The 18,798-nt window shown below is 38.8% G+C and overlaps 1 protein-coding gene across 1 annotated transcript in view; it reads right to left on the reverse strand.

Moving 5' to 3' along the window:
* The window catches only part of si:dkey-34e4.1 (carboxyl-terminal PDZ ligand of neuronal nitric oxide synthase protein), a 53,397-nt gene that overhangs the window by 10,474 nt on the left and 24,125 nt on the right, over positions 1-18,798 (reverse strand). Inside the window, exons 6-10 of the mRNA XM_046839803.1 lie at positions 18,346-18,487; positions 15,592-15,728; positions 6,451-6,597; positions 2,939-3,104; positions 1,213-1,489 (exon numbers count right to left, since the gene is read on the reverse strand). Of these exons, the coding sequence (XP_046695759.1) occupies positions 1,213-1,489; positions 2,939-3,104; positions 6,451-6,597; positions 15,592-15,728; positions 18,346-18,487 (869 nt within the window). The remainder of the gene's footprint in view (positions 1-1,212; positions 1,490-2,938; positions 3,105-6,450; positions 6,598-15,591; positions 15,729-18,345; positions 18,488-18,798) is intronic.

Consider the following 18,798-nt stretch of genomic DNA (forward strand, 5'->3'; position numbering starts at 1 on the left):
CACACACACACATCGAGGGTAAAACCTGTTCCTCTTTTTCTCCACTGCTTCGCTTTTCTTTATGTCCTTCCCTTCTTTTGGTCCCGTGTTTCTGTTTGTGTTTTGACCTTTTTAAACCCAATGCTTTTATTTTGCCCAATTGAGTGGCTTGAGTTACAGACTGTACCGAAACCGGGGCTTATATTGGTTATAAATCAGTCCTGCGGCAAGTGGAAAGCATTGCACGCACACACGCGCGCACACACACACACACACACACACACACACACACACACACACACACGTCAGCTGTATATAGAGTGTGTACTAACTACAATATGGAAAACAATTACAGAGCCAGCATCAAAGAAAATCAAACACACACACACACACACACACACACACACACACATTCACACACACTTCAATACAAACCCCACCACACGTCTCTCTCTGTTGAAGCTATTTTTTGCATTCTCTCTCTTTCTTTATGCAATGTCAAGCTTTTTCTCCGGCTTCTGGCCAAACCCACCCTTTGTACTTGATATGAATATTCATGTTTTCTTAGCAATAACAAAGCGGCACAGCAGCGGGGATATAAATACTGTTTGAACGTTCTCTTTTGTTAATGCTTGGATGCAAATTACTCCGAGTTTAGCTGTTTTTGGGATTTCAGAAACTGCGTAACCACTCTTTACAACAAACGTCGATCAGAAAAGCATCTCACGCACGACATACAGAATGCAGAACGTGCCAAAAAATAAAGGCCCAGAACTACCTAAGAGGTGATACATTATAATATATATATTTTTCTTGTTTTCTCAACATAAAGTAAAAACCTGTTTTTCTCATGACGTAATTGTATCGCAAGACACAGCCCCCTTCTCGAGTGTCGGATACTTATGTGTAAGTTGTTAATCACATTATAAATGTCAAGAGTTATATTTATATTAAGTTTGTAATCTTGCGTACCAGTGTAGATTTATTCTACTATACACTATAGAAAATATTCGAGAGAGAAAAAAATATTATAATTCATGGCCTCTTTGGACTTCCACACAGAACTGCTCCTGGTAAGTGCCACATTGCTGTAGTCTAAGTTCACTTTATTTATTTAAGAAAACTGTTTTGCTCACTGAATGAGCTGATTATGAAGGTGAAAGAGAGGAAAAAACAGCCAACGAAACCTTGTGCTCATGTATAAGCTTCTGTGTGTGTATATGTCCTGCATACCGTTGATCCACTGCTGCTGAATTGAACTTTGTGAAGTCGTTGCTTGCACTCCCCATTCTCTGCTTGTGTCCTAGGTTCGCTTGCATGCCGTTGGCTGCATGGGACGTTCCTGTTCTGATCAGGCTGAGGTAGGATTCAGCGCACATCATGCTATAAGGGGTTGTGAGAGAGACTTGGACGTCTCCTGCCGGCGTGGAGGTGATGGGCTGGTCTGAACTGTAGTGGTTTTTGAGGTTGAGAGAGAGAGAACAGGATGACGATCTTCTCCAGTCTTCATCTGAAGAAGGAGGAGGAGGCGGATGAGAGGGATGAGGGGGAGATTAATCAATTATAAGTCGGTTAAAACCAAATAAATCTATATGTTTTCACTAAAGCACAGGCACAAACACTCACAAAGACTCTTCTACATGTTTTGGCAACAGGCCCAGCGATGATGACCTCATGAACTCTCTGGAATGGATTCACTTTGAAAGATAGACTCCATAAAAACCTAACATTCCATCCAAACAAATGGCGCACCGAGCTTTCGGGTGTGGGCAGAAGTGCTGAGAGTGTAATTGAATCTAATCTCTATCTAGTGCTGATGTACTCCATCTCTGTCTTCTATGATTAGATTTCTTTTTATGTTAAAGTAAAAAAAATGATGCATGACACCATTCAGCACCTGACTGACAAAAATGTTTGTGTGTATCTGTAAAAAAAATGCAAACTTGATAATAGACGCAATAGAAAACATGCAATCCGATTTACTAACTGTGTCTAAAGCATTTATTTAAGATAGCTAAGTCTAGCTAAGTCATGCTACAAAATGACAGAAGCTAAAAGACAAACCTCTTACTATAGGGGTGGGGGGTCATATTATTATCCCAAATACTCGTTTAAAAGCTAAAATTAAAACATTTTTAGCGCTTTTGCTCCTTAATTTGGCCCTACACCAATTCCCTCCCACAAGCCAGACCTTCCCTATTACCAGCAATGAAAGCTGAGGGATAGTACATTCTTCCTCCAAGACATATGAAGCCAGACAACTGCATTTTTTTGGATTACTGCTCATGTACCTTTATACGCTTGGAGAAAAGGCGCTACCTGTCTTCTTCCACATACCAAAGATGAGGAGATGTTTATGAGGAGGTTGAGGAGTGGTAGCTCAGTGGTTAAGGCTCTGGGTTACTGATCGGAAGGTCGGGGGCTTAAGCCCCGGTATCGCCGAACTGCCACTTTCGGGCCCTCGAGCAAGACCCTGAACCCCCTGTGCTCTAGGGGCACCGTATCATGGCTGACCCTGTGCTCTGACCCCAGTTTCTGAGCAAGATGGAATATGCGTAGAACGAATTTCACTGTACTTTAATGTATGTGACAAATAAAGGCTATTCTAATTTGAAAGATTGGCTAGTGCCACATTGATTGACAGGGGAGATGGAGCATGCTATCCTTCCCATCCGGAGATTATGTGCTGATTTGTCCGTGTGCACTATCCGGTCATAGTATGGTACTATATTTTGGTAAAAGTTGAAAACATGCACCATCTATTTCTGCTGCATCATTCCGAGCTTTATATTTCTTCACAGGATTGATCTTTTGAACCAACTGCTAAGGTATTTAATTAGCATATTCCTGAGATAATCATTATTCATATTTGACAGGACTCTGTGTCAAGCACACGCATAATTTAAACAGCCACCACTCTCTATCACCTACTAGTGCAAGATGCATTTGTGTGTCTTACTCTTTGCATAGCCGTTGACTTTGGCTTCCAGCTCACTGACATGCTGGACCAAAAGCGCTATGTGCTGCAGCAGGTCTCGATTCTGCAGCAGCAGCTGATGGCTCCTGGCCTGAGCCTCCATCCTGGCAGCCGTCTCTGCTGCTATCTGATCCTTCAGCAGCTGCACCTGAGGTGAGAAAGATGATCAGTCGAGAGTGGAGAGTTACTGGAGGAAAGAGGAGTGTAAAATGCAGGTGGTCAGATAACAAACAGGCTAATCAGGCTGTTACATAAACTGACTGGCACTTTCATTCTTTCTCTCTCTCTCTTTCTTTCCCTGTCTCACATACTCACCATATTCAAACAGTGTGGGAGGACAGTGCTCTGGTTTCTTCTTGACTTTGATTAGTTTTGTTTGCATTTCCCAAAAGCAATAACCTTCACTTAAATGTCTGCAGTCTGAGTGAAGAGGTGGATGCAGAGACAGTTTCACATCAGCAGATCAGAGTTTTTGATTACTAATCACAAATTCTGATTCATGTAATATTTTTGGTCTTAACTATAACTGTAATATCTTTGTTCTTTCTAAACCTCTCAGCATGTGTACAAGCTTCAATTATTTCAGCATTGTTATTGAAACCAAAAAGTGGCTCCATTTACCAGTATTGAATCCACACTACACACAAAGTATAATTTACATTCATTCTAAAATAATAATTACCTTTGAAGGACCGAATGTCCTTACGATGTTGACCTGAGCAATTTTCTCGTCTATTGTAATCTGTTTTTATTAGTACCTAGAATAATGAAGATTATAGTATATGTGACGGTTGTATAAAGCCCCCTAGCTTTGTTCAGACCACAGACCCATCTCAGTCAAATGTATTAATTTAGTCAAACCTTATGTTAAATAATTCTTCTCTTAGTAAAGGTGTAGTTCTGGATCCAATTCAGAGGCAGAAAGACATTTGGTATGATTTGATGCCACCCACTTCTCTCTCATGTAATTATTCAGGTGGGATAGTAATGTCCTACTGTGGTGCCCTCATATCTGCCTTACATTCTGACCCTTCATTTTAATCATATTGTAGGGTGTTTCTGTAGGCATTTTTATGTCCCAACAGCAGATTTTTGTATATACAGTATATGTGTCAACATTTTAGCATTTTGTCATTTATTAATGTCATAACTCATTTAGTGACATGGACAGTGTCTGGTAGCTTCAGAAATAACCTACAAGCGAGACCTACAAGAGTTCCTGCTTACAGCCTCACGGTTTACACTGTTTTAACCAATGCAGTGTTGGAAAAAAACTAATTTTTAATGAAATCTCCCATGGATACAGTTTCCAAGAAAACAGTTGTTGACTAAGACTCATCTTCCTGTTTCAGCAGATAGTATCACTCCATGAACTTCAATGCGTCCTTTTATTAATACCTGTAAACATTTTCTGGACATTTATCTTGCTTTTGGGCTCTCTTTTGTCTTCATCTGCCTCTAGGATCATTTAAGATAAAAAAAAAAAAAAAAGATTGAAACCCTTTGGTGGAAAATGTATATCAAATCTTGATGTAGGTTTGGAAAGTCTACAATCAGAGGGAGGGTGTTTGGGGATGACCTACAGGGTTAATCACTGAAAGAGCACACCTGAGTCTTGTTGTCCTACATACATTATATTGCCAAAAGTATTAGGTCACTTGGTCATAAGTTTGGTATGTGATTTTTTGTGCATTGTATTCCACATTTAGTCCCAATTTGCTCTTATAATTCCCTTCACTCCTCTGGGAAGATGTTCCACCAGATTTTGGAGTGTGCTTATGGATATTTGTGTTCATCAACCATAAGGGTGTTACGAAAAGCAGGTACTGATGAAGGTGAGGAGACCTGGGGTGCAGTCAGCATTCACATTCACCCCAAAGGTGTTCAGTAGGTATGATATCAGAGCTCTATAGCAGGCCACTCAAGATCTTCCTCTCCAAAGCCTGTAAACCAGATCTTCAAGGAGCTCACTTTGCGCATGGGGCCTTGCCATGCTGGAACAGGTTTGGGTTTCCAAGTTTGATTGAATGCACAATTTTATTATGCCTCCAGCTTTGTGGTAACAGTTTGGAAAAGAACCATATATAGCAGGAAAGGTCAGGTGACCCCAAACTTTTGGCAACATAGTGTATATTTATGGGTACTCTCGCTCTCATTCACTCGGTCCCTTAGCAGAACAAGGTCATGGTTGGCTTAAAAAAGAATTGTGAGAAATAAAGGTGGAATGGCAAGAAAAATCTTGAAATTGCGCTAAAAATAAAGTCAGAATTGTAAGAAATAAATCCGGAATTAGGCGAACTTCTTTTTTATGTGGCAGAATCAAGCTTCCATAGTGTTTACCTATCCAGATCGCTTCAGAATTTAGCGGGTGGTGCTTCAGTAATAATGGTCCGTGGGGAAACACAGTGCTGTGTGTAGTTAAATGGACTAAACAAAGCTTTGAGACAAATAATTATAACAAAATAATAACAAAATGCATTCGATGAATTCGAATTACTCGAGTTACTTGAAGAATTCTTTTGTGAGGTATACTGCCTGAGAGTTTTACAACTTTACATTTTGTATTTATTAACTGACATTCTGAACCTTATTGAATTATCCATGTCAGTGATAAAGAACTAACTGTTATAAAACATTTAAAATCCTTTGACGTCATTGATTATATACACGCACTTCTCATGTGGCTAATAAACCAAAACACAAGATTGCCAGATTTGTGCTTTTAAAATGGCTTCTAGAAAAAGTTCACAGAGATAGTATGAGAAAAGATTATTGCTTTATTTTGTGTCATGACATTTGGAAAGTCTGGTGTGTGTGTGTGTGTGCTTGTGCATGTGTGTGTTTATGAATATTTGATTAAATGCAGCTCCATGGGCCATAATGGAGCAGCTGGTCAGTGCAGTCGAATCTCAGCACACACTGAATCTGAGAGCAAATAGCACTGCATACTGCATCTCACGATCAGATGCTAGGTTTATGAGTGTAATCATAATGTCTATGCACATTAGCCAAAAAGGAACAGAGGAGATGGGATGGATTTATTGAGCAATATCTGCCCGGTGTTAACATTTGATGAAGCCATCAATTATTCTTTTTTGCTTGCGTGTGCGTGTTTTGCGCGAGTGTATTTTAGTTGAACTTGATGCCCTTTTTGAGAACTGGATGTCCACATAATGATATTGCATTTATGCAATTTGAAGAATATTTAATATAAAAAATTTCTGGTAAGGTTCGGGAATCTAGCTACAATAATTGAAAATAAATAAATAAATAAATAAATAAATAAATAAATAAATAAATAAATAAAGGACCAACATAACAATTGTATGCTGTGTCTTACTGTTAAGCAACAATGTTTTGTTCCCTCTTTATAACACTATAATGTATTTCAAGAAACGAGTTTTTGGAGTGTCTGATAAACCATTAGGAAATCTTGCTGTATTCTGCCGTGTGTGTGTGTATGTGTGTGTGTGTGTGTGTGTGTCATGCCTTACCTGTGCAACAGCCACTTGAGCTTGCTGTTGCTGCTGAAGAACTTGCTGCTGTAATAACTGCAGCTGGTGCTGGTCAGCCAATGGTGTGAGAGACAGAGAGCGAGGGCTGCTGGGAGACAAAGAGTGAAGAGGCATCCCCTCTAAATCCTACAAAGACAGTGGGGATAAATTATTTTTAAAGTATTCATACTTTATATATAATTAATGGACATGATGGAACATCCACATGACACCTCATTGTTACTACCAAGAATTTTATTACATACTAATTAGGACAAATAACTAATAATAACTGGTCAGTGGTCTTATGGTGGTTGCTTGTGCAAAGCATTAGATTGGTGCAAACATACAAAGTGACCTAAAAGTCTACTGAAAGTGAAATCTTAAACTGTAAATGACAGCAAGTCTATAAAAAGCACAAGTGAAAACGGATAAAAGCATGTCAGGCATGTACACGTGAAGCGATTTCCAATCAAATTCATATAAAGATGGCAGAAAGTCAAAAGTTAGTATTCAAGGCTTGCTCCGAAATTTCTTATTGTGCCAATTACACATAAAAATTCGAACCCCTCTACCTTTAAGGAGCTCATTATCGTTTTATGAGCTCAAACGCATTCATATTCTAAGCTCAAGAAACTCATTTTCTCTAAGTAGCTTTGGCCTGTCTGCTTAGCTTGGAGCAGTCGTGGGTCTCTGGGGACAGAAGCGTGGAACACAGCTAATGCAGAATTAAAACTAATTATTTTATCCTTCTGGTGTGTCATAAAAAAAAAAAAAAAACTCTCAATTCTTCTTTACAAAGTGAACTGCAGTTGTTTGATAATACCAAGAAAAAGCAATGAGTATTAATGGGTGGATGGGGGGAGGGGGTCAAAAAAAGGACCTCAAAATGTCCTTCAAAATTCCATAATCAATAATCCTCCAAGCCATTTATATTTTCCTTCAAAAGCCGCGGTCACCCAATTAATTTTAGAAAATAGAAGTTGGTGGGAGTATAGAGAAGGTCAGAAGAAGTTGCATTGGGTGTTTGTATATTTAGAGGAAGTGTACGACAGGGTGCGGTATTGTAATAGGAAGTCTGGTGGTGCAGGACATGTATGAGGACAGTGTGACAGCAGTAAAGTGTGTAGTAGGAATGACAGAATGGTTTAAGGTTTAGGTGTGACTGCATCTAGGATCGACTTTAGGCCCTTTCCTGTTTGCAGTGGTGATGGACAGGATGATGGATAAGGTCAGACAGGAGTCTCCATGGACTATAATGTTTGCGGATGATATTGTTATTTGTGGTTAGAATAGCAGGTTGAGAAGAGCCTGGAGAGCTGGAGGTACACACTGGAGAGAAGGGGAGTGAAAGTCAGTAGGAGTAAGACAGAGTACATGTGTGTGAATGAAAGGGAGGGCAGTGGAGTGGTGTGGTTGTAGAGAGAAGAGGTGGTGAAGGTGGAGAAGTTCATGTACCTGGGGGTCAACAGTGCAATGTGATGGAGAGTGTGTTAGAGAAATGAAGAAAAGAGTGCAGGCAGGGTGGAGTGGGTGGAGAAGAGTAATAGCAGGAGTGATTTGTGATAGAAGAGTATCTGCAGGAGTAAAAGGGAAGTTTATAGGACTGTGGTGAGACCTGTGATGTTGTATGGTTTAGAGACAGTGGCATTGAGTAAAAGACAGGAGTTGAAGCTGGAGGTAGCAGAGCTGAAGATGTTGAGGTTTTTGTTGGGAGTGATGACGACGGACAGGATTTTGAAACGAGTTTATTAGAGGAACAGCACATGTAGGACATTTTGGAGACAAGGTGAGAGAGGCGAGATTGAGATGGTTTGGACATGTTCAGAGGAATAACATGGGGTATATAGAAAGAAAAATGCTGAGTATGGAGCCTCCAGGAAGGAGAAAAAGAGGAAGGCCAAGGAGAAGGTTTATAGATTTGGTGAAGGAAGACATAAAGGTAGTTGGTTTAAAAGAGGCAGATGTAGAAGACGGGGGGTATGGAGATGAATGATCTGCTGTGGCAACCCCTAATGGGAGCAGCCAATAGAAGAGGAAGAGGACGAGGATTTGACTAATGCAGTTGCAAAAGCAAAAGTCTGCAAGCCCTTTGGAAGTAATTGAATTTACAATTGCCGTCAAAACTGATTAGACAAAAAAAAAATTCTTTATTGAACTGAATAATCATTTACAATCCAGGCTGAAAAACGTATGTGTTTTTGCTATTCAATATTCACTGGACTTTCTCGGAGCCCTCTTCAGGTCACAACAGAGTGCCTTTATTGGGTTTAGGTTTGGACTCTGATCTCTGCAAATATTATTTTTTTCTAAACTGTTTTGTTGTGCAGATGATAAACTGCCTCCCTGACATTCTTCTGAAGCAGTCCAATTTCAGTGTTTGCTCGGTTCAAACATCTGCCTTCAGTGATCCAATCACAAATAGACAGCCAGGATGGACATCTTCATCTTCATGTGCATCACTTTCTAACCTCTTTTTCTCTGAAAAGCTGCTTTGGGACAATGTCCAGTGTTAAAAGCGCTATACAAATACAAATTTAATGAACTGAACTGAATTCAATGTGACTTCTTGTGACCGCATTTTGTGAGCAAAATCACCAAATCTGCCCAAATAATACTAACCAAACATAACGTGCTGATATATATTAGCCAATAACAATTTTCTTTTAGATATTCGTTCAGTAATTGCACAGAAATAAATAATATGAATACTTTTTACCCTTGGACACCTTCCCAGGATAAGAAATAGTAAGTACCTGTCTATCACAATCAGATGTACTTGTTGAAAATCACTTTCCATAACTATGGGAAATAAAAATTTGGATTGAAATGCTTTCCATTGGATTTGGAAGTGAAACTGTAGGGTTTTGTGGGAATTTAGCCAATAGAGAATTAACAAGGTTAATTGATGTTTGCCATGAAAACCTGTTAGTGTTTATTCAGAAGGTGTGAAGTGGAGTTGAGGTCAGAGCTCTAGGCAGCTCATGGTTCATGTCTTTATAGACAGTAGGCTTTGTGCAAAGTGTTTTCGAAACAAAGCAAGCTTAACTCAGAACTATTTTTTACACCTGTGGTGCATCGAAATAAACAAAAAAAAACATATATTGAACCGTAAAGGTTAAAAGCACCACATTGGACTCATTTGACAGCCAAGAACAGGAATCTGAAGCTAAACCAAACTGGGTAACGAGAAACAGCCATACAACATCTGTCCGGTATGCACAACGTAGCATACAGATTTCATTAAAATGATGTACACAAAGCGCTCAAGGCACACTAAAACCACAAATCTGCCACAATGCTCAACGGAGCTCTTTGAAGTTCACTTTTCCTTTGCCGTTCAGACGACAAATGTTTTATGATCATCCCAAAAGAACTTCAAATGTGTTCTGAGTAACCAGATCATAAAAAGAAATTGACCTTGTGATTTTAGTGATGTCACTTGTCTAGGACATGTGAGGTTTTCGTTGGGAGTGATGAGGATGGACAAGAATAGAAACGAGTTTATTAGAGGGACAGCGCATGTAGGACGGTTTGGGGACAAAGTGAGAGAGGCCCGATTGAGATGGTTAGGACATGTGCAGAGGATATCAGTAGGAGAATGCTGAGGATGGAGCCACCAGGAAGGAGGAAAAGATGAAGGCCAAAGAGGAGGTTTATAGGTGTGGTGAGGGAAGACATGCTGACAAAGCAACATTAAAACATGATGTTTTTGGCTTTAAAAATGGATTAGAATAAATTAATTTGATTGCAATTTAAGTTCAAATGAAATGCATCCATATACAATACATTACCACTCAAAGTGTGTTTAATCAGAGCTGTCAGAGCTTTTACTTGAGTTGCAATGTCTAGGTTCTCATAAGGTATGAATTAACCAAAATATTTACATCAACTACAGACTACATTAAATAGAATAATAATAAAAAATCATAGGAAAAAAAAAGATTTCCAATATAACACTATATACTGTATACAGTGTCCTCCACAATCATTGCCACCCCTGTTTAAGATGTGGTCATGGACTTCTAAAAATTCTCCTTTTTTTTAAAACAACATAGAACCCAAATGCAAAAAAAGAGAAAAATCCAACTTTTCATTTAAGTACATAACTTTGGTGGTAAAAAAAATCACACATTTGGGGAAAAAAAAAAACTTGAAATCATGTGTCCCACAATTATTGGCACCCCTAACAATTCCTCTGAAAAATTTAATTGTTTTTTTTTTTTCATATATTTTTCTGTAGTTGCTAAGGTTGGTCAGGGTATCTAGGGACTTTTAATTAGTAATTTATGATTTCCTGTTTCCCTGGGGTATAAATATGACGTGACACAGAGGCCTAATTCTCTTACCCATTTGTCAACATGGCAAAGACAAGAGAACACACCATTCAAGTGAGGCAGATGTGTGTCGACCTTCATAAGTCAGGCAATGGCTACAAGAAAATAGCCACTCGCCTTAACTTGCCGGTATCTACAGTCAGAGGAATCATTAAGAAGTTTAAAACAACTGGAACAGTGACAAACAAGGCTGGAAGAGGTCCCAAGTTTATCTTGCCACAACGCACAGTGAGGAGGATGGTAAGAGAAGTAAAAAAATTTCCCAAGCTCACCGTCACAGAATTGCATCAAAGAGTGGCATCTTGGGGTCACAGAGTCTCCAAAACAACCATCAGACGCTCTCTACATGCCAACAAGCTGTTTGGGAGGCATGCAAGGAAAAAGCCTTTTCTCACTAACACTCACAAACGTAAACGCCTGGAGTTTGCTAAGCGGTACTGGGACTTCAACTGGGATCGTGTGCTTTGGTCAGATGAGACTAAGATTGAGCTTTTTGGCAACAAACACTCTAAGTGGGTCTGGCGTAAAACAAAAGATAAGTATGCCGAAAAGCACCTCATGCCCACCGTGAAGTATGGTGGAGGATCTGTGATGCTGTGGGCCTGTTTCTCTTCCAAAGGCCCTGGGAACCTTGTTAGGGTGCATGGCATTATGAACGCTTTGAAGTACCAGGATATTTTAAATAAAAACCTGATGGCCTCTGCCAGAAAGCTGAAGATGGGTCGTCATTGGGTCTTTCAGCAGGATAATGATCCAAAACATGTGGCAAAATCTACACAAAAGTGGTTCAGCAGTCACAAACTCAAGGTCCTCCCATGGCCATCTCAGTCCCCAGACCTCAACCCAATCGAAAACCTGTGGGGCGAGCTAAAGAGAAGAGTGCATAAGAGAGGACCCAGGACACTGGATGATCTAGAAAGATTGTGCAAAGAAGAATGGTCAAAAATCCCTCTCTCTGTGTTCTCCAATCTTGTGAAATGTTATAGGAGGAGATTAAGTGCTGTCTTGTTGGCAAAAGGAGGTTGTACAAAGTATTAACATCAGGGGTGCCAATAATTGTGGCACACATGGTTTCAAGTTTTTTGTTTTTTTTCTAAATGTGTGATTTTTTTACCACCAAAGTAATGTACTTAAATAAAAGGTTGGATTTTTCTCTTTTTTTGCATTTGGGTTCTATGTTGTTTTAAAAAAAAGGAGAATTTTTTGAAGTCCACGACCACATCTTAAACAGGGGTGCCAATAATTGTGGAGGGCACTGTATATACACATATACTGTACATACATCAGATCAAATCGAATGCATGTGAATATTCAGAAAAACTTTATTGTGTGAAGACGCTCCTTGTCTGGCCTCACCACCACTGTTGGTGTCAAAGGGACAAGAAGTTTAACATCGTATGGCTGAAATTATGTCTCTCCAACCTATATTACTTATAATGACCAGTTTCTACTATAGACCTTGATTGTTTCTGGATTTTTTTATCCTGTGCATCTGCTATTCATGTCGCTTTTTCATTTTACTGGTAAATCAGGTGATTTTTTAAAATAATATCTGTAAAGACCATAATGTGATTATTGAGTTTTTAACCTATATTTTTCACACAAAAAAACAAACAAAATGTCACCTGAATATTCATAATATTCAAATATTTGAAGGTAAAAAAAAGAACTAAATATTGAAACTAAATCTATTTGCTTATGTTTTAAAAAATTGTGACTGTTGTGTCACTCTGTGTACAAACAGCTCATCAATAAACGATCTTTACAGCATCATTTATTAGGCACCCATTACACACTATGTGAACATGTGAATGGGAAATAGTGTAATAAAAAAAATCACAGTTCACACAAGAGGTCAAAGTTATTGTATGTTTTTCGTGATTGTATTTCCTAGCCTATGTAACTCTTTTTAATATTTTCTTCTTTCCATTGCAACAGATTACTGTGTCCACTAGGGAGAGCTACTTACATTACTAAAACAGCGCACACACACACACACACACACACACACACACACACACACACACACACACACACACACACACACACACACACACACCTTAGAAACAGAGACTTCATAGACTGAGAAATGTAAAAAGAAAAGCAAAATTAGGATAATGCCAAAGTAAAACTATGTGTATGTTTCTTCCCCACTGATTCCTTTCTATTTGTCTAAAGGACAGCAATTATCAAAATTCATCCATCCATTCATCTGACTCTCTCCCTCTCTCTTTCTTCTCTTATCTTTCTGAAACAGAGTCTCTGACCATATTTCATGGTCTGCTTTTAAAAGCCATGAGGGACATTTCAGGTTTTGGGACTGGATGGATTCAGCGCAACGTGCATCCACATCCCGTGAACCCACGCAGCAACCCAGACAATCTGAACTTTAAATAAAAGAAAGTCTTATTAGGTAAAAATCGGTGTAGCATTGAACACCAGCCTGCAGCTCTGAATCACACTCCTCTTTCTGTAATGCCTAGAAGAAAACTGTCATCCATGAGGAGGGATTCGTGTTGCTTGGCTGTTCCCTAATTGCCCTGTGTCTTAGTGAAATCAGTAGAAGCTATAAATCATTGCTGATAGGCCCCGTCATGGTCATTTGTATAAGCTGTCATTTTCTCCCCCTGTTTTACTATTAATTACACATCACTCGCAGGCGGCTGATCTTTTCTTCTGTCGGAGATGCCACGATGGATGATGGATGACTTTCGGAAGTGGATCGAATCAGAAAAGCGTCCCTTGTATGCTACAGTGGCTGCTTGCTGTGGTTGGGCCGAGGGTGCATGTACTGTACTATTTTCAGGCTTTTGAGCTTTAGCTAGAGGCTGCAGTCATATAATCCGGCGTTGATCACAAAGCATCACTGGTATTTCCATGCAGTCAGTGACACCAGTGACAAGCGATGCTCACCCACAGCATAATCAAAACACCACCGCTGAACAGCCCACGACTTTTTTTATTATTATTTTTGCTATAAACAGTGACTTGCATTAGGAAACTGTTGGAAGCAGCCATGCTGTTTTCACCCCACTCTACTATAAGGAAATTTATGGACACCTGTCAGATCATTAGAAAGTCCTTGCAGTATTTTTACAGCATTCGGCAGATGCCCTTTTCCTGAGCGACTTCGAATGAACTTATTTGAGGGTTAAACGCTTTGGTAAAAGGTCCAGCAGTGGCAGTTAGGCAGTGGTAGAATTTATATTTCCAACCTTCATTTAAGTCTTATATCCTTAGAAATGACCTTCCGCTATATAGCAACCAGGTTATAAAGTGTAATTAAGATGATATACTACAGGAAGAAATATCTACAGTGTCTTCTCTTACACTTTAGTAATATAAAATGTAAATTCTAAATTTAAAAAAGTTTTAAAGTGGGTGGAGCTTAAAGCATTGACTCCGCCCCACCCCAAACTACCCATATTTCTCTTAAAATCATGTCAGTGTGTGTCATGATTTTAAATGTCAATCTCATGTCAAAATCTCTCAAAAATTATCTTAATTTTCACATTTCCCCAATCAAAAATCTCTTTCTAGGTGAAACAAAATTGTTTATGTTCCTTCTTATTACGGAAAGACTTCCCTTAATGTTGTAAAATTTTACACTAAAACGGTGCATAGAATTATTTTGCTGAAGCAGAATAAAAACATATAGTGCCGGCGGGCGGTTTGTTAATGTGGAACGGTGCCGGAGGAATTGAGTAGTAAGGATTATTACACCTGTATGCGATTTAACTAATGAATGTTCTCTGTTGCAGTGAATGAGGAAGGGGATAATAAAGTGAAACTAAAGCAGCTTTGAGAGAGCGATGGTGAGTTGAGCGTGTGTACATGTGTCTACAGGTTTTACCAACTGAAAAGTGAAACTAAAATTCCAAAGGGTGATTGTGGCAAAATAAAGTGTTTGTTTTTGATTGGGGAATCTGTCACCTGTCTTTCCTTTCTCCCAGACTGAGCCAGCAAGCTCCACGTATTACACATGAATTCCAATATTCAAACTAGTAAAATAAAGTCAAAAACTAGATCAATTTACTCACTACTAGTTTTATGCAATACAGTTTTTCTATTTAAAGACAGCTCAATAACACAAATGTACATTTAATGGGAAAAAATTTGTTCTTGCATTAAAAATGAATCATTCCGTTTTGAGTACATGCAGCCTGTCTCCGAAAAAACGGCAGTACAAAATAAGCGCCGCCAATCCCACTTTGTCTATTTTTAATCTTCCAGCGATACGCGAGCCCTGGGGGTTTTGGCCGATAGCAGACACTGATGCAATGCCGGCACTTTCTTAGCAACCGGGCCGACTTTTATGTATGTTTCTGTTTCTGAATGCTACTGTTGATCCATCGGAGACATGATGTCCTATATTTAAAGTGCAACATCGGTCAACGTCTATCGCATGAATCGCACCACGGAATTGGACTGGAAAATATCTAATCCGATAATGATGCCGTGCTTGATGTCAGCATGAGCGCTCAGACTGGGATCGGTTTCAAAATGCAGAAAGCTGAATTGATACTAATATATGTTTGAGCTGTGGCTTTAGATGCTGTTATACAGCTAAAAACATATCTATTAAAAATATTTATAAATGTATAGACCTCATACAGAGTTTCTTATAAATGCCTCATGGACACATAAGAATTAAAGAAAGAATAAGGGGACATGCATTATAAAGAGATACTAATGTTAATAACTATCTTGGCATCTGTCACACTTAATAAAGTAAAACATCAGTACAATACACATGACCTTATTATACATTCGCAAACTACTACAGATATCCAGACATTCTTACCTGCCCTGGCTTCACCATGTTCAGCTCTGATAAACTCTGAAGGACATCAGTAATTGCTTGATCGCAAGCGCTGGCTGGCAGCGACTTCATCTCCATTTCTATGCCACTGATGTGCTCAGCTCCAGTCAACTCATGGCCTGTGAGAAACAGCGCAATGTTCAATCTTTTCATAAGCAAAGAAATACTGGCCGATATGCAGAGCTGAGTTACGCATGCGTAGTGATGCTTTAATACAGAAATTGATGCTCCGCTGCCTGGCGGTTTTATGTAACCGCTTGTCAATATGTCAAATTTAAGTTTATGCTTCGAGCTGTAAATACAAGTAAAAAAACGTTGAATGCCATTTCGAGGCCGGTATTTTTTTACATTGGAAAACCTTTCACAATAAAGGAAAGGCAGTTTTTCCTTTTAGTCCGTATTTTCGATCTCTTTATTTTTATTCCTTTTATTTTTATAAAAAGGCACAATTTTCCTGATATTAATACTGATGTGACTGAAGTCATCCACTCTGAATACATCATAATCCATCACATAAAACACTCTAATTGGGTAGTACTGAAGTATTGTCTAACCATTTCAAATTTTGTATCTTTGTTCTGTAAAAGCTGTGTGATATTTCAGCTATTTCTTGATTAAAGAAACAGTAGTTGCTTATGCAAAGGCTTAAACCCAAGTGTATTATGTGGCTGAAAAAAAAACCCTGTTTGGAAAACTGTGTTATGGGCTGCAGTGTTTGTATTCACTTAGGACGCTTTTTATAGACGGCCACATAAACGCCCTTTCACTCCACCCCTATCTGAGGCTGAAAGGAACAGCATGGCTGAAACCAGGAAGCACTGAGAACAGCCAGATTATTCTCCAGTGATTTGGACTCATCAGACCAAAGCACAGATTTCCACTGGTCTAATGTCCATTCCTTGTGTTCTTTAGCCCAAACAAGTCTCTTCTGCTTGTTGCCTTTCTTAAGCAGTGGTTTCCTAGCAGATATTCTACCATGAAGGCCTGATTCACACAGTCTCCTCTTAACAGTTGTTGTAGAGATGTGTCTGCTGCTAGAACTCTGTGTGCCATTGACCTGGTCTCTAATCTGAGCTGCTGTTAACCTGCGATTTCTGAGGCTGGTGATTTCAGAGGTGACTCTTGGTCTTCCTTTCCTGGGGCAGTCCGCATGTGAGGCAGTTTCTTTGTAGTGCTTGATGGTTTTTGTGACTGCACTTGGGGACACTTTCAAAGTTTTCCCAATTTTTCGGACTGACTGACCTTCATTTCTTAAAGTAATGATGGCCACTCGTTTTTCTGTACTTAGCTGCTTTTTTCTTGCCATAAAACAAATTCTAACAGTCTATTCAGTAGGACTATCAGCTGTGTATCCACCTGACTTCTGCACAACACAACTGATGGTCCCAACCCCATTTATAAGGCAAGAAATCACACTTATTAAACCTGACAGGGCACACCTGTGAAGTGAAAACCATTTCAGGTGACTACCTCTTGGAGCTCATCAAGACAATGCCAAGAGTGTGCAAAGCAGTAATCAAAGCAAAAGGTGGCTACTTTGAAGAACCTACAATATGACATATTTTCAGTTGTTTCACACTTTTGTGTTATGTATATAATTCCACATGTGTTAATTCATAGTTTTGATGCCTTCAGTGTGAATCTACAATTTTCATAGTCATGAAAATAAAGAAAACTCTTTGAATGAGAAGGTGTGTCCAAACTTTTGGTCTGTACTATATATATATATATATATATATATATATATATATATATATATATATATATATATATATATATATATTAAAACATACAAAAATAAATATGAACCTGATAATCAGATGAAGCTGGGTGCAGAATCTTTATAAAAAAATGTTTTGTTTTTTTATTAAACATTATATATATATATATATATATATATATATATATATATATATATATATATATATAATGTAAAACATTGAAAACAATTTAATAAAATTAAATTAAAGCTGTTTTAAGTAAGCACCTTTTCATCACTTAAAGGACAAGGTACAGCAAATTTTTGCATAAACCACCTGCCCAGAAATACATGTAATGCTAGCTAACTTCTGCCCACTTAAAAACTCTGAACATAAACTGGATTTAGTGAGAGTGGAAGGCATTTTATGGGTATCAGCCAATACCTGTTATTGATCCTCACAGTAAGCACACAGTCTAAGGTTTTGTTGCCAAGTGCTGTGAAATTACTTCTGCAGTGCTTCTAAATTGTGTCATCTCTTATAAAAGCAAGCATTTTACTTTTGCATTTAAAAATCCAATTAGCATCCACTTTATTAGGAATCCTTGTCCCCTTGATTAATCAGAAAATAACCCAATTATCCAAGAAATATGTATATTTTCACACAATGGTGCAAACATTCAGTGAACAAGTTGTGGGTGGAAACTCTTTGCTGATGTGAGCTGTGTGGTTTAAGCTGACGGACAACTTAAATTATTACTCTTTCTCCCTGTGGCAGGCAAGAAAACATCACAGAATGCACAGCGTTTTGGTGGAAAAAATACACCTGCAAAAAACAATATCAGGTTTCAGTCCTAGTAGCCATTAACTGTGAGTCTATAATGAGCAACGGTACACCAAAAACAAATAGTTCAAAAGAGTCAAATAAATTGTAGCCCTTAGTGTTTTTTTTCAGTTTTTGGCTGTAGAACATATCCTTATTTTGTTTTCCACACCACTCAGTTATGTTCAAAAGAGGTGACCTGTTTCTGTCTCACCTGTACTAGGTGACTCGTCCTCAGATTTTCCACTGTCTCCAATTGCAAGTCTGTCCATCTGTCCGTCAGCAGCCTGCAGACTTAGCTTATGGCACACCTCGAAGGCCTGGCCTACTGTCCTCACTATACGCATTGCCTGACTCTGAAAGGCAAGAGTCATATTTACAATAAGCATACATTTTTATTCTGAAACTCAATAATCCCCTCTATGTTCATCCATCCCATTTCCCATCTCCCTGTTCACCTCATTTAACCTATTTAACATTCATCCCAACCCATATGCCCAAAATTCATTCCAATCTTTTCCCATACCCTTTCACATTCCTCAACCTTAACCTCTATGCTGATTCCTCCACCTCATTCACCATTCCTCCACCCCATTCATCCTAATCCTCATTTCAACCTCCCTCACTTACCCCTTCCCTGTAATTCATCTATTCCCCTCCTGGTTAA

The sequence above is a fragment of the Silurus meridionalis genome, chromosome 25, assembly GCF_014805685.1.
Source record: "Silurus meridionalis isolate SWU-2019-XX chromosome 25, ASM1480568v1, whole genome shotgun sequence".
NCBI classification, from domain to species: Eukaryota; Metazoa; Chordata; class Actinopteri; order Siluriformes; family Siluridae; genus Silurus; species Silurus meridionalis.